At 42.3% G+C, this 20,976-nt stretch overlaps 1 protein-coding gene across 3 annotated transcripts in view; it reads right to left on the reverse strand.

Moving 5' to 3' along the window:
• Positions 1–267: 267 nt before the first annotated feature.
• Positions 268–20,976, reverse strand: part of LOC114769763 (galaxin) — a 34,866-nt gene continuing 14,157 nt past the window's right edge. Inside the window, exons 1-8 of one of the 3 annotated variants that reach the window (XM_028963085.1) lie at positions 17,301–17,443; positions 16,414–16,477; positions 13,038–13,109; positions 12,726–12,929; positions 5,898–5,969; positions 5,566–5,769; positions 2,287–2,331; positions 268–2,170 (exon numbers count right to left, since the gene is read on the reverse strand). In XM_028963085.1, the coding sequence (XP_028818918.1) occupies positions 1,851–2,170; positions 2,287–2,331; positions 5,566–5,769; positions 5,898–5,969; positions 12,726–12,929; positions 13,038–13,109; positions 16,414–16,456 (960 nt within the window). In that variant the 5' untranslated portion in view covers positions 16,457–16,477; positions 17,301–17,443 and the 3' untranslated portion in view covers positions 268–1,850. Of the gene's footprint in view, positions 2,171–2,286; positions 2,332–5,565; positions 5,770–5,897; positions 5,970–12,725; positions 12,930–13,037; positions 13,110–16,413; positions 16,478–17,237; positions 17,444–20,976 lie in introns of those variants that run through there. The other 2 variants (XM_028963084.1, XM_028963086.1) reach the window with 2 other exon arrangements.

Below are 20,976 nucleotides of genomic sequence, written 5' to 3' on the forward strand. Positions count from 1 at the left end.
ATTGTAAATTGGACATAACCTTACATTAAGTTTGCTTTGCCTGAATCCTAGAAGCCTAAAACATCTTTTTTTTAGTACATGATCCCTAGACCTGAATTCTTGTAAACTTTGGCAACGTTACCTGACATTATAAAAATGTTGATATTTTTAAAATACAAAAATAATGCAGAAAAGTGCAACAAATTATTAAATAAAACAATGCATTTAATGTTTATTTACAGTACAGAGCCCCAGCAATTTGAAATGAATCCATTGACAGCCTGCACAACAATGCACAATATAAAAACATACAAATTTTCTTTCTAATCTTGCAATCACTTGGACTTTAACAGTAATAACCATTTTTTTTAAGAACAATCATAATTTAATAGAACATTTTAATAAAAGGCTTCCTGAGAAAATAGCTTTTACTTCTAGCTAATATAAAATTGAAGAAGTTCATATCTGACACATTTGTATCAAGTATGGACAGGGGATGTCTTCATTACGCTTATAATGGTGAGCTTCTGAGATAAATTATGAGAACAATAATAATAATAATACCAACAACAATAATAAAACAATCTAAATACATTCATTATTGAAGGGTAAACTATTGTCATATTTAGCCCCAGCATTTTAATATAAGAATAGACAAACATTTAAAAGGACCATTAAAAAAAAAAGATTCTAGGTAAGCCTGTCGAGAAATGCCATGGCACATTTTACATGCACCTTCCACATTTTAATTTAGATTTTTAGTTTTGGCTTCTTCACAGTGCCCCATGATGACTGGCCCATTTTTGCATATTAGTTTTGTTTAAATAATAAAATGATTTCAGGCTTGTCTTTTTGGTTAATTGCTCGCACCTGAGCTATTTTCATTGACCTTTCCTGACATGACCTGACCTCCAATCTCTCAAAGGTATCTCACCTGATCCTCATTTCACATTATATGGTCATTTAACAACACACTTCAAAGCCTTAAATGTGATACTAGTTCTAGCTGGCAGCATATTCTGTACCATTATCATTCCGTACAAGTGTGTGTGTGTGTGTGTGTGTGTGTGTGAACGGTGCTCTTCTTTTTCCTCTTTGTGAATGGGTGGGTTGATAGGAGCTTGTAACCTGAGCAACCTGCTGTCATTGTCTCCCTCCCTCCCATGGAAGTGACCTCACCAAAACCATACCCCAACAGCCACTCTTTATCAGCCATTGCTAGCACCCCAACTGGGAGGAGCACCCTGGTTTTACAGTATTAATAGTATTTTTTAATGAAAAAAAAAAAAAAAGATTTATATATAATTTGAGGGAGAGAGAATAGCATTTGGGTGACTAATTGAGCTTATAGTAGAGCAAGGCATCTTTCCAACCCTAAGAGAGAGATGGTTTCAGAAGTGTGGTGAGGTGAGACTGGATAGAGGGAGAGCAACAGGCAGAGAGACAGAGAAAGGTGGATACAGAGCAGCTGAAGTGTTTATTGAGCATGCTACAGAGGTAAAGAAGCAGAGTACAAGAGAAGAGAGAGAAAAAGAGAGAGAGAGAGAAAAAACCCACTAAATCCACAAACCTGCATAGAGATGGAATGGAAGAGAGGGGATGAGGAAGAACAAAAATAAACTGCACTATTGGCAGTGTGAAGTTTCCCATTTATCCAAGCCTTGCACCATCAGAAATCAAACACACTCATGTGCCCATATCTCTCCGCCACTTAGTTGGGAGCCTTGTATTGCCTAAAATTAATAAGGCTTCAGAGTTTTGAATGTTTAAATATATTCCTTAAGAGAACTGTTATTAAATACTTAAGTTAAAGCAAACTGTACTGTTTGTACTGTAAGCCACTGAATAAAAGTTGATTATATAATGCTTGGTTAATTTGGATCAATAGTGGCTGGGCGAAGAACTTGCTGAGTGTCATAAAATTTGGCAAACACGTCCCGGCAAAGAAACAGCACCGAGTAAACTGGTGAGGGCATGCTGCTGAGATCAGATATAAGCAGGAGATGACCGTTAGACATGGCCCAGAGGTAGGTCTGGTTCTGCTTCATCAGATGGAGGCTGCAGTTGCCCAGAGGCTGGTGAAAGTTAGGCTTGGGTATGATGGTCCATCCTTGAATCAGCAGGACACTCTTGATTTCCGCAGAGCACTGGCCCTGACTCTGAGACACATTAGCCACTGTTCCCAGGACCACTGAGCACACACACACACACAGTCATACTCATTAGCAACAATGTTTTTTGAAGTGTAACTGGTATATAATTTGACTAATTATGTGCCTACATTATTTAATAAATGTGTGGTTGTACCGTTTTTGTGGCATATTTTAGCAGTCAAGTTCTTCAAATGGAAACCTGGATGAAAAAAAAAAACAGATTTTAGTCAGATAATAATACATGTACAGCCAGACTGCCAGTTGTTCCTCTGAAACCAGTTATACACTGTCTGGCTCTTTCGACTTATGTCTGGAATTCCTGAAGACAATTACTTAAAGGAATTCCTTATGACTTATTAATCCCATAACCACAAAAACATCCTATTCTCACTGTACACGGTCAGGAAACAGACCCGCCAGCACCTGATCAGACAGCTCAGTGTTCCAGTGGCTACAGACATTTCTCCCATTAATCTCAATGTTGCGGTTTTAGGTTGTCAAAGGAAACAAATTACTCAATGACTGGGTATAGAAAAAAATAAAATCTGTCTAGTTTAGTGGATGGCGATACAGTGGATACAGCCTGTCCCCCACACCCCTATACAAGCTCCCACCACAGCAGCTGAGCCAAGCATCAGCAGCAAAAAAGGAGAGCAGAGTAATGTCACTATCTATTGTAGGGAACATAGCTGCATGGAGATAATGACACTGGACTTGGTTAGCATAGTTTCCAAGAATTAGTTTCCGGAATCCCACCTTTGGTCCTCTTCCCCATATTGAGCTACAATTAACAAAAATATAATGCTGTACATACACAAAAGACCCTCAAATGATACTCTCAAATACTGTTCACAAATCTGTAATAGTGAGTTCCCTGTTCACAGTTGTGGCATATCAAGGTGCTGAATAGACAGCATGAATATTGTGTGCTTTAGACTGGCCACAATAAATGGCCACTCTGAAATGTGCAGTTTGAACACACAGCACACTGCCACAGATGTCATACCTTTTGAGGGAGCGCGCAATTGCCATGCTGACTACCAGAACTGTTGCCCGTGAAATGGGCATTTCATTTCTCTAACATAAGACGTCTACAAAAGCGTTTCAGAGAATTTGCCAGTATATCCAAATGACAAAACTCTACATCCAATGTAGACCTAAAGATCTTCAAAAGCTAGACATCATGCCGAGATCCAAAGCAATTCAGAAACAAATGAGAATTTGGCATTTATCAGTCTGGAAAAGGTTCTAAACCTGTTTTGAAGCTTTGGGACTCCAGGGAACCACCGTGAGAGCCATTATCAGAATCAGAATCGTGTTTATTGGCCAAGAATGTGCAAGCACATACAAGGAATTAGATTCCGGTAGATGGTGTCTCTCAAGTACAGGGTAAAACAAACAGCAACATTGTGTAAGGATACAATGGCAACCATCTTCCTTCTTTTTTACCAAGTCAGCCGGCCCGGCCCACAGACTGCTCAATAATGCCTGCCTCTCTAACCAGAACCCATGTTTATGGGAGATGCCTCCCATTTGTACCTTCAGTTCCTGGCCTCCCCAGCAATGGCTCCAGTTCTCCGGTTACAGTTCGCAGGCGTGCCCCTGCCAGTCCTGGGGTTCCCGGTAGCAACCCCCCCCCAGGCAAATGTTATCTTACTGTGTACTTGTACAGTGACAGCATCTATCTATCCTTATTAGTCTAGCAAGGCTAAAAGTGAATGCAAATATTAACACTGTAATACTTTTTTATGTTTATGTATGCATCTGGTGCTTGCCCAGTCCTGTCTATCAGTTCCAAGCCTGAAAAGCGTTAATAGTTATTAAGACTGAATGTGTGTGAGTGTGAAAGAGAAGTCGTTATGTCGTTATGTTGAAGTCGTTATGTTCGGATGTTGTACTGTTAGATTTCTGAGTAATAAAATTCATAAAGGGTCATTTCATGCATAGTCTAAAAAAAACATTGTTTTGACTGATTAATAAACGCAAACCATATCGGGGACGCTTTTTTTAGTTGTTTATTATTACAACATTTAATTAAAAGAACTGCTTCCCTGTATGTTTAGCAAGGTTAACGAAAACGAACGATAAAACTAAAACTAGAATTGAAAAAGCATTTTCGTTAACTGAAATAAAGAGTTAAAAAAAAACCGAAAACTAACTGAAACTGTTTTGTGTGTATACAAAACGAACTTAAACAAACTAATATTATAGCAAAAACGTCTTTCGTTTTCGTCTTTGTAATAAATCTTTTGGGTTGAATTAAAATCTATTTACTTCACGCTGCCAGTTTTAAGCCAGGTTTTTGACCATTATGGTAACACGTGGTCTGTGACGTCACGTGTCCATAGTCTGTCCGTGACCCCGCCGGCTAGCGTGATGGCTGCAGCGAAAGTCGGAAGAAAGCGGAAGAAAGTCCTATTTGGGATTTCTTTGATTATGACAGTGGCAAAAATAAAAGTAAGTGCCTTGTTGTAGAAGCAGGTGATACAATATGTGGAATACTTCTCAAGGGGAAAAACCCCACAAATCTGAAAGTGCATTTGAAAAGCTCACACGAAAAGGCGAACCAAGAGTACCTGAACAAGCTAGCCTCTCGCCCACCCTCCCCCGCAAGAGAAGCGGTAGCCAGGCCAGGTAACATGGGAAAGGAACGTGATACTACAGCATCCATAATGGACCAAGTAGCTGCTGGCTAGTAAATACGCAGGAACACCACAAATGAGAAGAAGCATTGGTAAATATGTTTATTAAGACTGGAATGTCTACACGACTGTGTGACTCGATTACCTTCAAAAAGTTCACCACTTCACTCGAACCAAAATTCAAAACACCCGGAGCTGCAAGAGTCAATAACCTCATCGGAGCTAAGATGGATAAGGCTATTCTGGTGATTTTGATTCATGCACCTGACAAATATCCTAATTTACAAAAAAAAAACTAAAACTAACACTGTAACTAATAAAAACTAAACTAAAACTAAGCAATTTCAAAATATCAAAACTAATAAAAACTAGTAAATCTGCCTCTAAAAACTAATTAAAAATAACTGAATTTGAAAAAAAAAAATCTAAACGAAATAAAAACTAATGAAAAATCCAAAACTATTATAACTGTGATGTTTAGGCTACCTGAGGGTGACTCACCCAGTGTAGACTGTAACATTACGGCAAAAAGGGGTTACATACATGCATGTGCGTGCGTGAGCGTGCATGGGCGTGCATGTGTGGCGTATAGCCCTCCACATTTACAACTAGTAATGGCATATGCCCAGGAAGAGCCCTACTGATTACATTTATTCTTTTCTTACGGCTTAATGGCACGGGCAGGTTTACCTGACTGCACAGACAGATTCAGCTTTGGTCACTTTGAGTTCGTTCAGACATACTTATTCTTTTAATCCATGGCTATGGCAGTCAGTGTTAAAAGCACTCACCTTGAACCGTCAGGGCATCCTGCTTGCAGCAATCGCTGTCCAGTTCCCGGGGTTTGACTTCCAGACGGTCTCCAGAGCTGCAGCAACATTCGTGGATTCGATCATAGGAGGTGTTTCCACAACAAGCACCATTGTGCATCTTTTCCGATTTCACTTTATGCCCGTGCCTTCCACAGCATAGATGAGTAGTAGTGTTAATGACCACTGTGAACAAATTACGGCCAGCAATTAGCATAAAAAAGCATTATTAAAGCTTGTGAGTAGTCAAATTAAGCTGAATTAAAACTAATGAACAGAATGAAAACACAATGTATATGTGGATATTAACTTACCACCACCACAGCACTTGAGAACAGGGTCAGGGCCATCGTTGCAGCTCTTGCTAGATACTGGATATGTAGAGTCTGTTCAATAAACAACCATCAACCACAGAATTAAAACCACTCAAACATGAATGCAAATTAAATTGTTATATTTTCTGCTAAATCGTTACAGGTCAAGTTTATATTAGATATCTTTTGGCCATTTATTTGAATATGGAATATGTGTTTTTTGCCTGCTTGTGCTTTGCGAAAGTAAAAAGCAGCCCGTCCCTGACATCGGACTTGAGTTCGGATGTTGGAACTAGACCGTCCATGTCCTGCACCTGTACAATTTGCCAGTAAAGGATGATTTCAACTGCATTCCTGTCGTGTGATCCACAGCGGCGTCAGTACGTCCTTACGACTGCGCGGTAAGCCCAGTTAAAATCGGCCAAGCAGAAGCAGCAAGAGACACACGACAATATACAGACGCGATATAAAACGAGCTGGTGCTGGACACTCGTATCGAAACAACTCCACCAACGTTGTTCATTGGATTTTATTCAGCGCTTCGCGTTTCACTTGGGAGACTGAAATTGGCGAATCTGCTGCCGTTTACATCTGCAGGAAAACGAGGTAAAAGCCAAACACGTGCACGTGCAAGTCACCGGTTGCTCGGTAACGGCAGATCCACCCTCTCCTCCCCTCCGAACAGATAAAACATTAAAAAAATGTACTTATTATAAAATAGACTGTAATAAATGATATAGCAGCTTTAAATGACAACAAACCGCGTCCGTGCTGTGTATTGAGGTGAAAGCAGAGACCACAGCGTGACTTTCGCGCCTGTCGTGGCTCCCCACTGCTCACTAAGGGTGATGGTTAAAAGCAGAGGGCACATTTCATTGTGTCACCGTGTGCTGTGCTGTGTATCACAATGACAATCACTATACGTTAAAACCTGTGAAGCTGTGGATGCCGCCTGTGTTAATTGCTCATGTCTGTGTATGTGCCACGTTTTGTACATTTTTGTGGTGGTGCCGTGCCCAATTTTGTGTTGCTGTTTTGCGTCAGGTAGACACTCCCGATTCGGAAGTTGTCTTGTCACGCCCTCACAAGGGGAACAGTTTTAAATGTAGTGATGCATGTACTGATTGACAGATGTTAATTAGGACTATAAAATGTTAAAGGTGGTAAATAATGTTATAGGTACAGAGGGAGGCTGTTTTTCTTGTAATTTGGTGGGCTTCTAATGTTACGTCCTGGTCTAAGTCAGGAACGTGAACAATTAGAAAGAGGGAGGGGAAACGTCAAAACCGTTTGAACAAGGTCATTTTTAATAAAACGAAACAGTACAAGTCACGCCTTGAAACACAGTCAGGCCACGAAAAAGCACTGGGTAGACTACTGTAAACATGGCATCTGTCTGGCGGATTTTCCCATTCTCCCTTTCCTTCCCTCTCTCCTCTTTTCTCCTTAGCAACAGACCCCCACCATCTTTAACGGCCTCACTCCGACAGGGGCACAAATCAGAGTCAGGTCTGGGAGGAGTTCCATAAATTACAGGCTCCTCCTACAAAAAGGAAACCACAAACAGGACCGAGAACACAGACAAAACATCACATGACCACGGGACGTAACACCCCCACCACCAAGAATCAACATCCCATGTTGATTAACACCACTTTCAAACTCAAAAGGCCCGTGATATGGTGTCCGCTAAAACATTGTCCCTGTACTTAATCTCTAGGTTAAAACCTTGTAGTACCAAAGACCAGCACATAATAAGCTGGTTTGTGTTCTTCATACGGGCTAAAAACACCAGAGGATTGTGATCAGAAAAAACAAGGACAGGAAGTGTCGTGGACCCAACATACACCTCAAAGTGCTGCAGTGCTAAAATCAGGGCTAGAGCTTCTTTCTCTATAGTACTATAGTTCAATTGGTGCTTTAAGAACTTTTTAGAGAAAAATGAAACCGGATGATCAACCCCATACTCATCCTCCTGTAGAAGCACAGATCCTGCTCCAACAGCACTGGCATCCACGTCCAACTTAAAGGGGCGCTGGAAATCTGGGGCAGCGAGGACTGGAGAACTGCAAAGAAGAGACCTCACAGCCTTAAACGCACGTTGGCAGTCTGCAGACCAAACAAAGGATGCGCTGCCACGAAGCAGCTTGGTTAACAGGCAGACCACGTCAGAGAAGTTCTTACAAAACCCCTGATAAAATCCAGCCATCCCTAAAAACGTGGGGACAGGAAAAGACATCACTTTGGCCTCCAAAGGCCGAACTTGATCCTGACCTAATCGCTTTCCTGATCGCTTTCCCAAATTCACATTTTGCGAGGTTAAGGGTTAGTGACACTTGTTGAAGGCACTTAAAAACAGACTCTAGTGTCTCAAGGTGCTGGGTCCACGTGGCTGAGTAGATTATAATATCGTATAGATAAGCTTCACAGCAAGGGACTCCAGCAAGCACTTTACATATTAAGTGCTGGAAGGTAGTAGCGCATTGTGTAACCCAAATGGCATCACTGAGTTCTGCAGAAAGTAATCAGGTGAAACAAAAGCAGAGATCTCAGCAGCACGTGGAGTCAACGGAACCTGCCAATAACCCCGCAACAGGTCTAATTTCATGACAACTCTGGCAGAACCAACCTTGTCTACACAGTCTTCAACACCCGGTAATGGAAAAGAATCCGGTTTAGTGATCATATTATCCTTTCTGTAGTCAGTACAGAACCGAAAGGTCCTGTCTGGTTTAGGAACCAGTAGTCATGGACTACTCCATGCACTGCAACTCGGCAGAGCCAGCTTGTTCTCCAACAAGTACATCACTCCAGACTGCATCACTGCTCGCTTAGTTGGATTCAGCCGATACGGGTTCTGCCTGATGGGAGAATGACCACCAACGTCAACATCATGTTGCATGACATACGTACCTACAGGATGTCAGAGAACAAAGCAGCATGTAACTGAATTAACCTACTAACTTGTCTACAGTCTGCTGCAGGCAAATGAGACAAATAAGCTTCTAAATCCTGCAGAATTGTACTATTCTGCAGCCGGGGTGAAGCTACAGGGACATCACGCAAATACAGTCCATCCTCAGCCAGAGAGTAAGTAACAGGGACAGAAACTGATGCTGCAGCGATAACAGGTTTTCCAAGCAGTAAGCACGAAGCATGGTTTTCAGAGTTTGGTGAAACCTCTCTAGCGCCCCCTGTGACTGAGGGTGATAGGCACTACTTTACTTTACTTTACTTTATTTAGCAGACGCTTTTATCCAAAGCGACTTACAAGAGGAAGACACCAGCAATTCTCGTTCGATTTCTATAGAATATTGAGTTTACAGACTAAGAGCCCTGATAAGGCTCAGACTTGTCAGTGAAGAGCATGCTCAGAGATTGTTAGGTGCTAGACGAAGAAAAATTATTCCATTAAAACTGGTACAGGGTAAAGTGGCGCCGGTGGTATTGTCAGGGTCTGTCAGCCAACTGACAGACACGGCATGAACGAACGTGCTTTGCTCCATCTGCTTTTAAACCAGGCCAAAAGAAGTACCGCAGAATCCAATTGTAGGTTTTCATTACTCCCAGGTGACCCGCAAAGACATTATCGTACCCCAATGTTAAAACCTGCGACCTGAATTTAAGCAGAACCACTAGTTGGAAAAGAGAATTCCAAACGAAATCCTCAGCGATCGGAGGAGTCCACTTCCTCATCAAAACTCCATCTTCCCAGAAATATGCCACGACTTCCTCGTTAGATCCTCCTTACGAACAACCACAGAACGACACTTAACCAGGGTCAAATATTTCTTTACTGACTGTCAGCAACAGCGTCACCTGTCACGGGGCTCTGAGGTGGCTGTGCTGCGGACAAAAATGCTAAACCCAGCGCAGAAATAAAAGTGCCTAATCAATATCACTTCTCATATGCGACCGAGCTCGCATATGAGAAGTGTTGCAAACTGTTGCAAACTCAGCATCCATGTCGACCGGACTGGGTCACTCGGTGGAAGTGTCTATCACTAGAAGTACTATAAGTACCCCCCCCTTCACGATGCCCAACTCAATCCCCTGCACTAAAATATTAAACCCAAAGAATGAATCCCCAGAGAACAGTAAAAGACCCTCTGAAATGAAAGACATGGCTGCTCCGGTACCACGTAAAATGCGGACTGGGGTCTCATCTCCGCCCTCCGGTGAGAGAGACGGTACCTCGTAACACGAACGGTTCAAAAGACGCATCTAAGTTAGAAGGCGAGTTCACAGCACAAATAAAACCAACCCCTTTTGATGCAGGTCCTCTTTGCGCATTTTTCTTTTCTAATGTTGGACAATCTGCGATGAAATGGCCAGTCTCATGGCAGTAAAAACACGCCCGAGATCCTCGCGGCGCAGTTGGTGGAGATCTGGAAAATATTCTGCCGCCCCACACACCTTCTCCACAGCCCTTTTTCTGTGATTGTGAAAACACGATTTTATGTGTAAGCGACTACTCGTCCGCACACACAGCAGCCTGTGCTAACGTGGAAACCTTCTGGTCGTTTAAATGGGTTGCCACTGCTTCAGGAATACAATTCTTATATTCCTCAAGTAACATCAACTCCCGCAGCTGATCCCATGTGGTTACCTTACTGGACGCACACCATCAGTCAAATAAAGTTTCTTTTTCTCTGGTGAATTCCACAAATGTAAGCTGATCGGTTTTTCTACATTTTCTGAACTTTTGCCTGTACACTTCAGGCACGAGGGTGAAGAATGTGCATATTTAGAATACGTTTCAATTCTAGTTAGTGTCGACGTTCCCGTTCTTCCCCTTCCCACATTTTAAGCTGGAGATCATGTTCCAACTTCTTCATCTGGAGCTGATGTTCCAGCTCCCGTTCACAAAGCGCCCAAACTTCCCGTTCTGCACGTAATTTGGCACCGTCAAGCTGCATTTGTTTCTCCTGCAGTGACATTTCCTTTAACTGCATCTCGGTCTCTACACTGCCAGCACTGTACACTGTAATGATTCCTCCACTGGAGGGGGGCTACTAGGCTTACAACTGGATCCAATGACACCCTACTGTACCAGTCCAATTTTTACAGCTTTTAACACTGTATCTATTAACCGTTTATCCCCACCAGTTAATGAAATTTGGTACAATTCCGACACCCCCACTAACTGGTCATTGGAAAAACTGTCCAATAATTCGTATGACAGACTCTTGGAAAACCCCAGGAATTCTGAAGCCATGTTGATCAACTTAGTCGTAACGTCAACTTAAGTGAGGATGACATGGATTTTCGTTGGGTGGTCGGTGCCGGGATGGCTCTGCGCAGCGCACGTGTCCGAGATCGTCGCGACGTCCGTGAAGACCCACGTGACTTCCGAGGGTACGAGGTCGTCATGGACTACGACGAGGATGACGCCGGTTGGGCGGTCGGTGCCGGGATGGCTCTGCCCATCGTGCACATCCAGGATTGTCACAAGGTCAGTGGAGACCCACGTCAATCTCAGAGGTGCGACAACAGTGAGGAGGAAGACGGCAATGTAGGGGTAAGCTGGTGGAACAGGGCGACGGGAGGTCGCCAGCCAGCAACTGCACTGCTGGAACTGCCTCGCGAGCAGTGTTGGGGCTAGTTACTCAAAAAAGTAATATATTACATATTACTCTCAAAAATAGTAATGCCTTACTTTACTTTATTAATCCCTGGAGAAAGTAACTAGTTATATTACTAGTTACATTTTTTTCTCTAGGTACATTGTGAAGGTTTTCTTGTCGGAAAACGGCTAGTCTGTCCCTGATATCGGTATTTTGCAGATTATCTTTCGAAGTAGATTCGACAGTAGAAAGAGGTAACATTTCTTCTAGTACGTACGAGGCAACAAGCTTATTTATCTCGGATTTTGATGTTGGCAGTACTTTATGTTCAAATGAAAGTTTTTGCTGCTTGTGGGGCTGCTCGTTCATGTCACTCTGTCGCTTCGCAACGAGCTTGATGTGTCCGTGCTGTCGCTGCAGGTGCTTCTTCAAGTTGGAGGTAGAGATACAAGTGGTGGAGAGCAGCTTTCTCCCCGGGCAGAGTGTGCACTTCACCGTCAAGTTATTTTCCATCCGTTGAACATATTCAAAATGACTGAATCTCCACCCGTCGAAACTAGCTTTCTGTTGCTGGGAACCTTCCTCTGAAAAAGAGCTTGCCGTTGTTGACGCTTCCATTTTCCCCATCTGTCTTTGCGGGTGCCGCTCTGCTGCCGGGTGTCAACCAATCGGTGATGGTAAATGATCCCTCGTGCCAAACCCAGACCAATCACTGTTCCGTTCACGCCCCCCTCCCCTCCCCTTCCCTTCTGTTCTCTGTGTTGTGTGCGATGAAGGTGCTACTGGCAAATGTAACGCAAGTAACTAGCTCGGGAAAACTGTAATAATATTACAATTTTCAGACGAGTAATGCCTTACACTACTAGTTACTGAAAAAAGTAATATTATTACACACTACTAGTTACTGATAAAAGTAATATTATTACACCCAACACTGCTCGCAAGGAAGACTCTTTCCCACCTCCGGTCACCGAGCCGCCTTCCCTCTGCCTGGACGTGCCCCAGCCGAAGACGTCCAGCAGGCGGGGGAACTGGAGAAAAGGACGTGCAGCGAAGGGGGCTGCAAGGTCCCAGAAGGCACCAGCCTGGGGTGCCTGGAACAGCCGCTGGAGGCTCCGGGACCACCTCCCTGCACAGTGCAGGGAAGGACGCAAGACGCGTCAGAGGGGATGTGCGGAGACAGGGCGTAGCCCTTGGAGGGGGGGCTCTGTCAGGATTGACTGCAGGACTGACTATGGCAGTCAGTGTTAAAAGCACTCACCTTGAACCGTCAGGACATCCTGCTTGCAGCAATCGCTGTCCAGTTCCCGGGGTTTGACTTCCAGACGGTCTCCAGAGCTGCAGCAACATTCCTGGATTCGATCATAGGAGGTGTTTCCACAACAAGCACCATTGTGCATCTTTTCCGATTTCACTTTATGCCCGTGCCTTCCACAGCATAGATGAGTAGTTGTGTTAATGACCACTGTGAACAAATTACGGCCAGCAATTAGCATAAAGCTTGTGAGTAGTCAAATTAATTAAAACTAATGAACAGAATGAAAACACAATGTATATGTGGATATTAACTTACCACCACCACAGCACTTGAGAACAGGGTCAGGGCCATCGTTGCAGCTCTTGCTAGATACTGGATATGTAGAGTCTGTTCAATAAACAACCATCAACCACAGAATTAAAACCACTCACACATGAATGCAAATTAAATTGTTATATTTTCTGCTAAATCGTTACAGTTCAAGTTTATATTAGATATCTTTTGGCCATTTATTTGAATATGGAATATGTGACATAAAATCAAATAGCCACTGTGGGGTTTTCTGACTGCTTGTGCTTTGTGTTTCTAAAAAATCACAGCGAAAGTGGAAGGCACCACAGATATCCTGACAAGACATGATAACTATATAAATGGCCAAGTTAATTTGAAATCAGAAATATAAATCATGAAATCCCTGATAACTGTGAGAAAAACACTTTTTCAGAATTATGTGTGCCTTGTCGAATGGAATCCGCCTAATGCGGATCTTTCTCTCTTACCCTATGACGTTTTGAACATTTACTAAAATCATATGCAAACATTTCCTTAAAAGCAAGCCACTAAGGTTTTAAATTCAGTTTTTTTTTTACTTTTTAACAGAGAAACCTTGCTCTCAGAGGACATGGTATGGATACTAATAGTATAATGTCTCTCCAAGAGATTATTGAGATTATTATTGTTTTTGAGGGATATGAAAGGGTTGATAAAAAAGCAGTTTACTTACTGCTTTCTGTATTTTGACTACATGAGACTTGATCAATTTGTGTTATTAATTGGAGGGGGGGGGTATGTATGGAGATTCCAATAACCAAGCATACAGAAAAATATTAATGTCTACAAAAACTGTCATGTTTGTGAAATATATACATTTTTATTGACTCAAACTTGAATCATCATAAAGTTCCTCATCATAAACAGAACATTTAATTCAGGGAAACCTTAGCTGTTCATCACAAAAGCACACCACATGCTCTGAGGATGGGAAAACCTGTTTAAAAGCAGTGAAATGTTATACCACACCCACACTAAATGTGTCAGTGTTATTGTACGATTATATTTGACTGGATACCGATAAAGACAAGCCGCAGAACTTTATGCACTGTGAATACAATCCAAAAGTGGAACTTTTAGTGCCCTAGTCCCATGAATCCAACCCAATTTGACCAATTTCAAAATGAGAATCAATTTTCAGATCAACATCAGAACAAATTGTGCATATTGGAAAGTTATGTATGGTTGTTATCTTGTAAAAAAAAAATTATTACAGATCCCACATGCTGGAGGTTTTACTGGCACGTTTGGTGACACCTCCCAATCTGGTCCAACCCACTAAATGGCCTTAAAACGTTATGCACTGGTTCAAAATGGTTGGTGTAGTATGACAGCACTGAGTTGTGTGTGTGTGTGTGTGTGTGTGGGGGGGGGGGGGGGGGGGGGGGGGGTTAGCTGCATCACACTTGATAGGTGTGGTAGTAGCCTAGTGGGTTAGACTCGCCTATGACCTGGAATTCCCAGGTTAAAACCCACTGACTACCATTGTGTCCCTGAGTCGTCCCCCCCCCCCCCCCCCCCCCCCCCCCCCCCCCCCCCCATCCCATCCCAAACACCACCTTGCAAAGATAGATAGATCGATTTAAATGCAGTGATTTGTTTTTGTGTGAGAAAAATGAATGCGCATGCGCGATTCATTTGCAGCCTGGACGCGGAGGGGGCGTGTCTCCTCTCTGCTCTGACTGACCGCCTGTGAGGGCTTTAGGACGGGAGAGGGGCTCACGGCAGCACCCGCTGCTCGTTGAAAATTTGACACTGATTTCATATGACAGTTCAACAAACAAGTTAATAATAATAAGTCACTTACGTTTTTGATGAAATAATGACTGTTTTGGTTTATTCAGCGAAAATAGATCCGATGAATCCAAACAAAGATCACCAAAAAATATTTTTTTCCTCCCATCCTGTAGCCTACTCGCGCCCACCGGTTGAGAACCACTGTTTTAACAAATCAAATTGTATGACGTGATACAGAAGACATAAATTCCTGCCCTATACCTGTATTATTAACACTTACTTTAAGCGAAATTATATGTATGTAAAGTTATGATCACATTTGAAAGCCAAAAGATTGCAATGGTATTGTTTTCAGTAATATGTATGGCATTTTACAGTTCAAGTGTAAGAAAATGTACTCATTATAAAATAGACTGTAATCAATGATATAGCCGAAACTGCTTTAAATTATAACAAATCGCGTCCGTGCTGTGAATTGAGGTGAAAGCAGAGACCACAGCGTGTTTTTTGGCCAGAACGCTTACGAGGCGTCATGAAGACTTTTATATGCTATTTATATGCGTGTCGTCATCTATGTGTCTCACGCAGTCGGTGGTACGATTCATCGTGTTTTACCTTGTTTTCTGCAGATTCGTCAGATTCCGAGATCGACTATCAAGTGAGGCACGAAAAGCTGGATATCCGTCAAATAAAACTTTGTGTCCGTTGTTAAATAACGTAGTTTGTTTAGCACATTTCCTGATTTAGGCAAACGTCGATGGAAATAAACAAAGTGGAGTCCACCAGCGGGATTCGACTTCAACACACAAGGTATCGGGCAAATCTGCGTCTCGTGGATCGGAACACGCCCGGAACAGTTCCGGAGAAGCGGATGTGTTTTTTTATTGTGACAAGTCGCCGGACTTGAGTCCGATGTCAGAACGGGGTGTACTGCACCCCGTACAATTTGCCAGTAAAGGCTAAATTCAACCGCATTCCTGTCGGCAGAAGCAGCATTACAAGTAAAAGAGACACATGACAATATACAGACGCGATATAAAATGAGCTGGTGCTGGAGATTCGTATCGGAACAACTCCACCAACGTTTTATTCAGCGCTTCGCGCTTCACTTGGGAGTCTGAAATTGGCGAATCTGCTGCCGTTTACATCTGCAGGAAAACGAGGTAAAAGCCAAACACGTCACCGGTTGCTCGGTAACGGCAGATCCGCCCTCTCCTCCCCTCCAAACAGATAAAACTTGAAAATAATGTATTTATTGTAAAATTGACTGTAATAAATGCTGCTTTAAACTGCTTTAAATGACAACAAACCGCGTCCGTGCTGTGTATTGGGGTGAAAGCAGAGACCACAGCGTGATTTTTTTCTACATGCATGCATCTACACAGCAGAGTGCAACAGCCTTCATCATTATTACATTTTATTCTTATACAAATCAGTTGGCACGTTTTCAGATACGCTAGCTGTGGTGTGTCAGTGGTTCACACATCGGCTTATTAAACATATATTACTTAATAAAAGTTCCTAAAAAAATCTGGTCTAACAGATAAATGTATTACTCAACACAAACAATAACTGCGGCCTATTATATATAATGCTGATCATACATGGGTACTTAACTACTCACCACAGAGCATGATAATGAAGGTGAATACCACATACAGGTTCATGATGAGGTGGGTGATGATGGCCTGAAATGTAAATAAGATGGGAAGCCTGGTTCAGTCAGCATCCCAGAACTTTGAAGTGGCCATCTGTATTTATAGTCACTGTCCTCCACCTCCTTCACACCCCTCATCCAATAAACAAGAGGTAAATCCCATTCCATCACATGACAGATTTTTTTTTCTTTCCTTAATGTGTGTGTGTGTGTGTTTGTGTCAGTGTGTGATGTACCAGAATCCTCAGTGAGAAGCATATTGCAGTGTTAATAGGCAACAGCTACTCTATTGTGTAAAACTGGTAACACGGGTGAACGAGACGTGTCTGGACCACAGCAGGTTTCCACTTCGAAGTTCTACTGTGTGTGTGCTCGGTTCACACTCTGCATGGAACATGGTCCTCCAGTTGGAGGGTTGGGAAATTACTGGATTTACTAGATAAAAGATCAAGCCACCTGTTGAACGTGCTTCATTCTGGCTCTGACGTGTGGGGGCAGTATTGGGTTGTGGATTATGTGAATTATATTAAAGCAAAAACAATGTGTTACATGTTAATACATTTTATGGTAAGAAATATTAATACAACTAGCTTGTAATATTTATAGTGTGTTTTTGCCGTTCATTTTGTTCTGTTGATCATTGTGTTATGTTATTTTACATCATTTTTACAGTCTTAGACCACAGGCCATACATTTGTAACCCCTCCCGGAATTTCAGAAATGCTGCAAGTAACCAACATTTGCTGTTGACAGAAAAGACTGCCATAGCTTTCCATTATACCCCAACCTACCTGCGAGGCTTTACTGAAGGAGGAGTGGCACTTTAAAACCTGCTGCACAGAAATACATTTTACCGCGTTCTATCGTAAGTCACGTTTCTGCCAAAAAACAAGAATTCTTCTCAAGGACTGTTAGATTGAAAAGAAGCTTTTATCGAGGCTGCTGGTGAACTGGCTCTATTAATAAAATAGAGACAGGCTATTCAGTTACACGCCAAAGTGAGGGACCGGCTGGACGCTACTACTTCAACATTTTAGGGGTGGCTTTAGGGGGCAGGATACAGTGCGCGGGCAGTCCAGCTCCGGACATATCGGCAAGGTTTTGTGCACAATATTAAAATGTAATTAATCAAGAATCTTTCAACAAGTAACTGTAATTGAATTACACCTTTTCCTACAGTAAAGCAATGAATTACATGTAACTTGTTCAATTCTTTGATTGAAGTGATTGTCACATGTGATACACAGCACGGTGCACACAGTGAAATGTGTCCTCTGCATTTAACCCATCACCCTGAGTGAGCAGTGGGCAAATGTTATTTCTGTGTTGTCCACCACTACTGGCGTCAGAAGTCTGGCCTGTAGAGGTCAGTAGTGCTACTCCTGGTGTCGTTGGTGTCTGTTTTTTTGTGGACATTTTTGGCTTCAACTGTACATCAAAATGTTTTTTTTTTCTGATGAAACCTAATGGTACACCAAACCGGCAGTAGTGGTTTGATAATCATAGCTTTTCAAACAGCAGATATAAATAGATTCTGCTTTCCATTCTGCTTTGCCGTTCTCAGTTGGCCAGATCAGGAATTTTGCCTGTTATGTCTTCACAAGGGCATTAATGTTTTTCTGGATAAAGAAAAGAGACTTCAGATACAGTATTTGGGGACACTAAGACAATATAAAAAAAAAAACGTCAGGGACTTTTCTGGAAGGGTTAGAAGAGTTTAGAGAAAGAAAAGAAAAAACAAACATAGCTAATTTGCCAAAACTGTACATTCAAATGGAGAATGGCACAATAGAGTGGCGAATTTAAGCGGATTAATACAGCATTATAAAATCCTGTATTGGTTTCCTTACTGGGCTGCAGCCTGCCAGGTAATTTCAAGGCGTGGGATGGAAAGTGGAAAGTGGAAAGTGAGTGGGAGTGACATTTGTCAACACAAAATATAAATTGTACTTGCATTATAGCCCCACTTGCTATTATTATCATTTGCACTTTCTGTTCTGATTTAAAAGTTCAGGGGCACTGAGAATTCAGTGTATATATGTATCTGTCTGATTTCAAGTATTGTTTCCAGTAAATTCTTTTTTTTTTAAAGCTTTATCCCCATTGCATCACCAGTGACAACTGATGATGCAAGAACACCAGGCCAAGAAGCAACTTTTTTTTTTTGTGGCTCAACATGCTGGAGCACATGCTGCCTCATACAGAATTGCAGTTTGTGGTTTGACTTAATTGTTTGAATCTTTGACCTTCCTCTGTTTTCTTTAGGGAATTTATGATGAAATCAGTCTTAAATTAAGTATTGCACCACATCTGCAAACAATACTCTGTTTACAAATTTTTATCACTTATTAAAAAGCTGCACCACAAACTGTTTTCATGCATAATGAAAATGTTTTCTGTTTAGTTGCCCTATAAGTTCAGATGTATGAACTATTTAAAGCTGTAAGAACCTGCCCATCGATGGAAACTGATATGACTGTAAAGGACTTAGCATGTATGACGGTTCTTGACGGCAAATGAAACAACGATTAACAACAACAACAACAACATTTATTTCTTATATAGCCCAAAATCACATACAGTATGTCTCAATGGGCTTTGACAGGCCCTACAGTTGACACCCCCCACACTTGACCCTTCTGCACACAAGGAAAAACTCCACACAAAACAAAACTCTAGGAGAGAGAAAAAAAGAAAGGAAGAAACCTTGGGAAGGAGTGATACAGAGAGGGACCCCCTTCCAGGGTAGAGTGAGCCTGCAAATGGTGTCAGTGCAGGGTTGGGGATGATATAATAATAAGATGATATAATAATAAGGGGATATATAATAATAATACAGTTGTAGGGTTGGAGAAGTCCAGGATGTAGTCAGTGTCATGGTCTAGATTACGTGTCCATAATGGTCCATTTGAAGATCCCTATAGCTGTAGTTGGAACGGTGGTGGTGGCTGTGGTGACCCTCTGGTTTGTTTCATGGTATGTCCTCGTTTAGCAGTTGTCAGGAACCAGAATTTATTTGCTGGTCTCTTCACTGGGGTCTGCCAGTAGTCTGTACGCTTGATTCCGTGTCTCGGAGAAAAACAAACAGAAGCAGCGGCAGACGGTTGCACTGTACGACCGATACTGAAATATGTGGTTATAGCGGTATATTGGTGCTACAGTGGCCCGGTACCCTAACTAGGACAGCCTAACTAGAGTGAATTTAACTTTGTCTGTGTCTAACAGGGGGACTCTGTGATAAACTGGACTTTATAATTGACACTGCATCAAGATGAAGTGAAATGAGGGTCTAGGACTTTAACAAAAAGCCAGAGAAAACAGATTGGATTTAAACACTGAGACTGTGTCTGAGTCCCGGACACTGACAGGCAAGCTGTTCCACAACTGCGGAGCTCTATAGGAGAAGGATCTGCTCCCAGCTGTGACCTTCTGCACCTTTGGTACCAGTAGTGACCCCACACCCATTGATCGAAGGGGGCGTGCCGGTTCGTAAAGAACCAAAAGTTCACTCAGGTACGTTGGGGCGCGACCATTTAGAGCTTTATAGGTTAAAAGTAGGATTTTGTAGTCAATCCTAAATTTGATGGGTAACCAGTGCAGTGATTGTAAGACTGGGGTGATGTGGTCAAATTTCCTGATTCTAGTTAGAACTCTGGCTGCAGCATTCTGTACTAGCTGGAGTTTACTCATGCACCTACTAGAGCATCCAGACAATAACGCATTGCAGTAATCTAACCTTTTTTTATCTGCCTCCAATATAGATACCTGGGTTATTCATTTACATAGACAGTCGGAATGAAGAGGACAATAGGAAAGAACTTGGGGAAAATGGAGAACTTTAGAGAGGTTATGGGGAACCAAAGACTGTAGATTTGCACCGACTTTAATAAGTCTTGATCAGCGAACAGTGGGCGGTTAATAAATCAAATAGAATTAATAAACTTTCCTCTCCTTCCTCTAGTCCTGTCCCGTCCTATATTGTACCCTAACGCGAACGACAACATAAGTGTGGTGTTGCGGCTGTTACGGCGGTTCGCATTCGCAGATTAAGTCGGAGGGAACTTACCTGCCTCCTTGCGTTCCACCGCACCGAGGTTCCTCGTCTCCTCCTATACATGCTCACGTTCTGATTCCGGTGACTGTGACAAATACAGTGACTCCCCGAGTGGCACGTTACCTTCCCTTTTGTATTTTCGACCCGGATCATTTTGGGGGATGACCCCCATAATGGTTAGGGACCTTTGATCTTGCTATGGTTTGGGTTTCTGGCTTTTATGGCCCAATGTGAGAGAACATCCTCTTCCTATAGCAGGAATGTGTTAAACGCTGAAATATTTTTAAAAGTTTTGATCTGTCAATCTTATGTGCCAGAAGCCATTGAGTTAATGAGAGTGAGACCAAACATGCTCATATGTGTTGTCATTATACATTCATACATACTAGTAGAATTACTCGCTCATGCTATATATTCCAAAACATAATTTAAGTATTCTACTGGCGGTTAAGGAAGCGGCCCCGTAATCAGAAGGT

The sequence above is a fragment of the Denticeps clupeoides genome, chromosome 19, assembly GCF_900700375.1.
Source record: "Denticeps clupeoides chromosome 19, fDenClu1.1, whole genome shotgun sequence".
Lineage (NCBI taxonomy): Eukaryota > Metazoa > Chordata > Actinopteri > Clupeiformes > Denticipitidae > Denticeps > Denticeps clupeoides.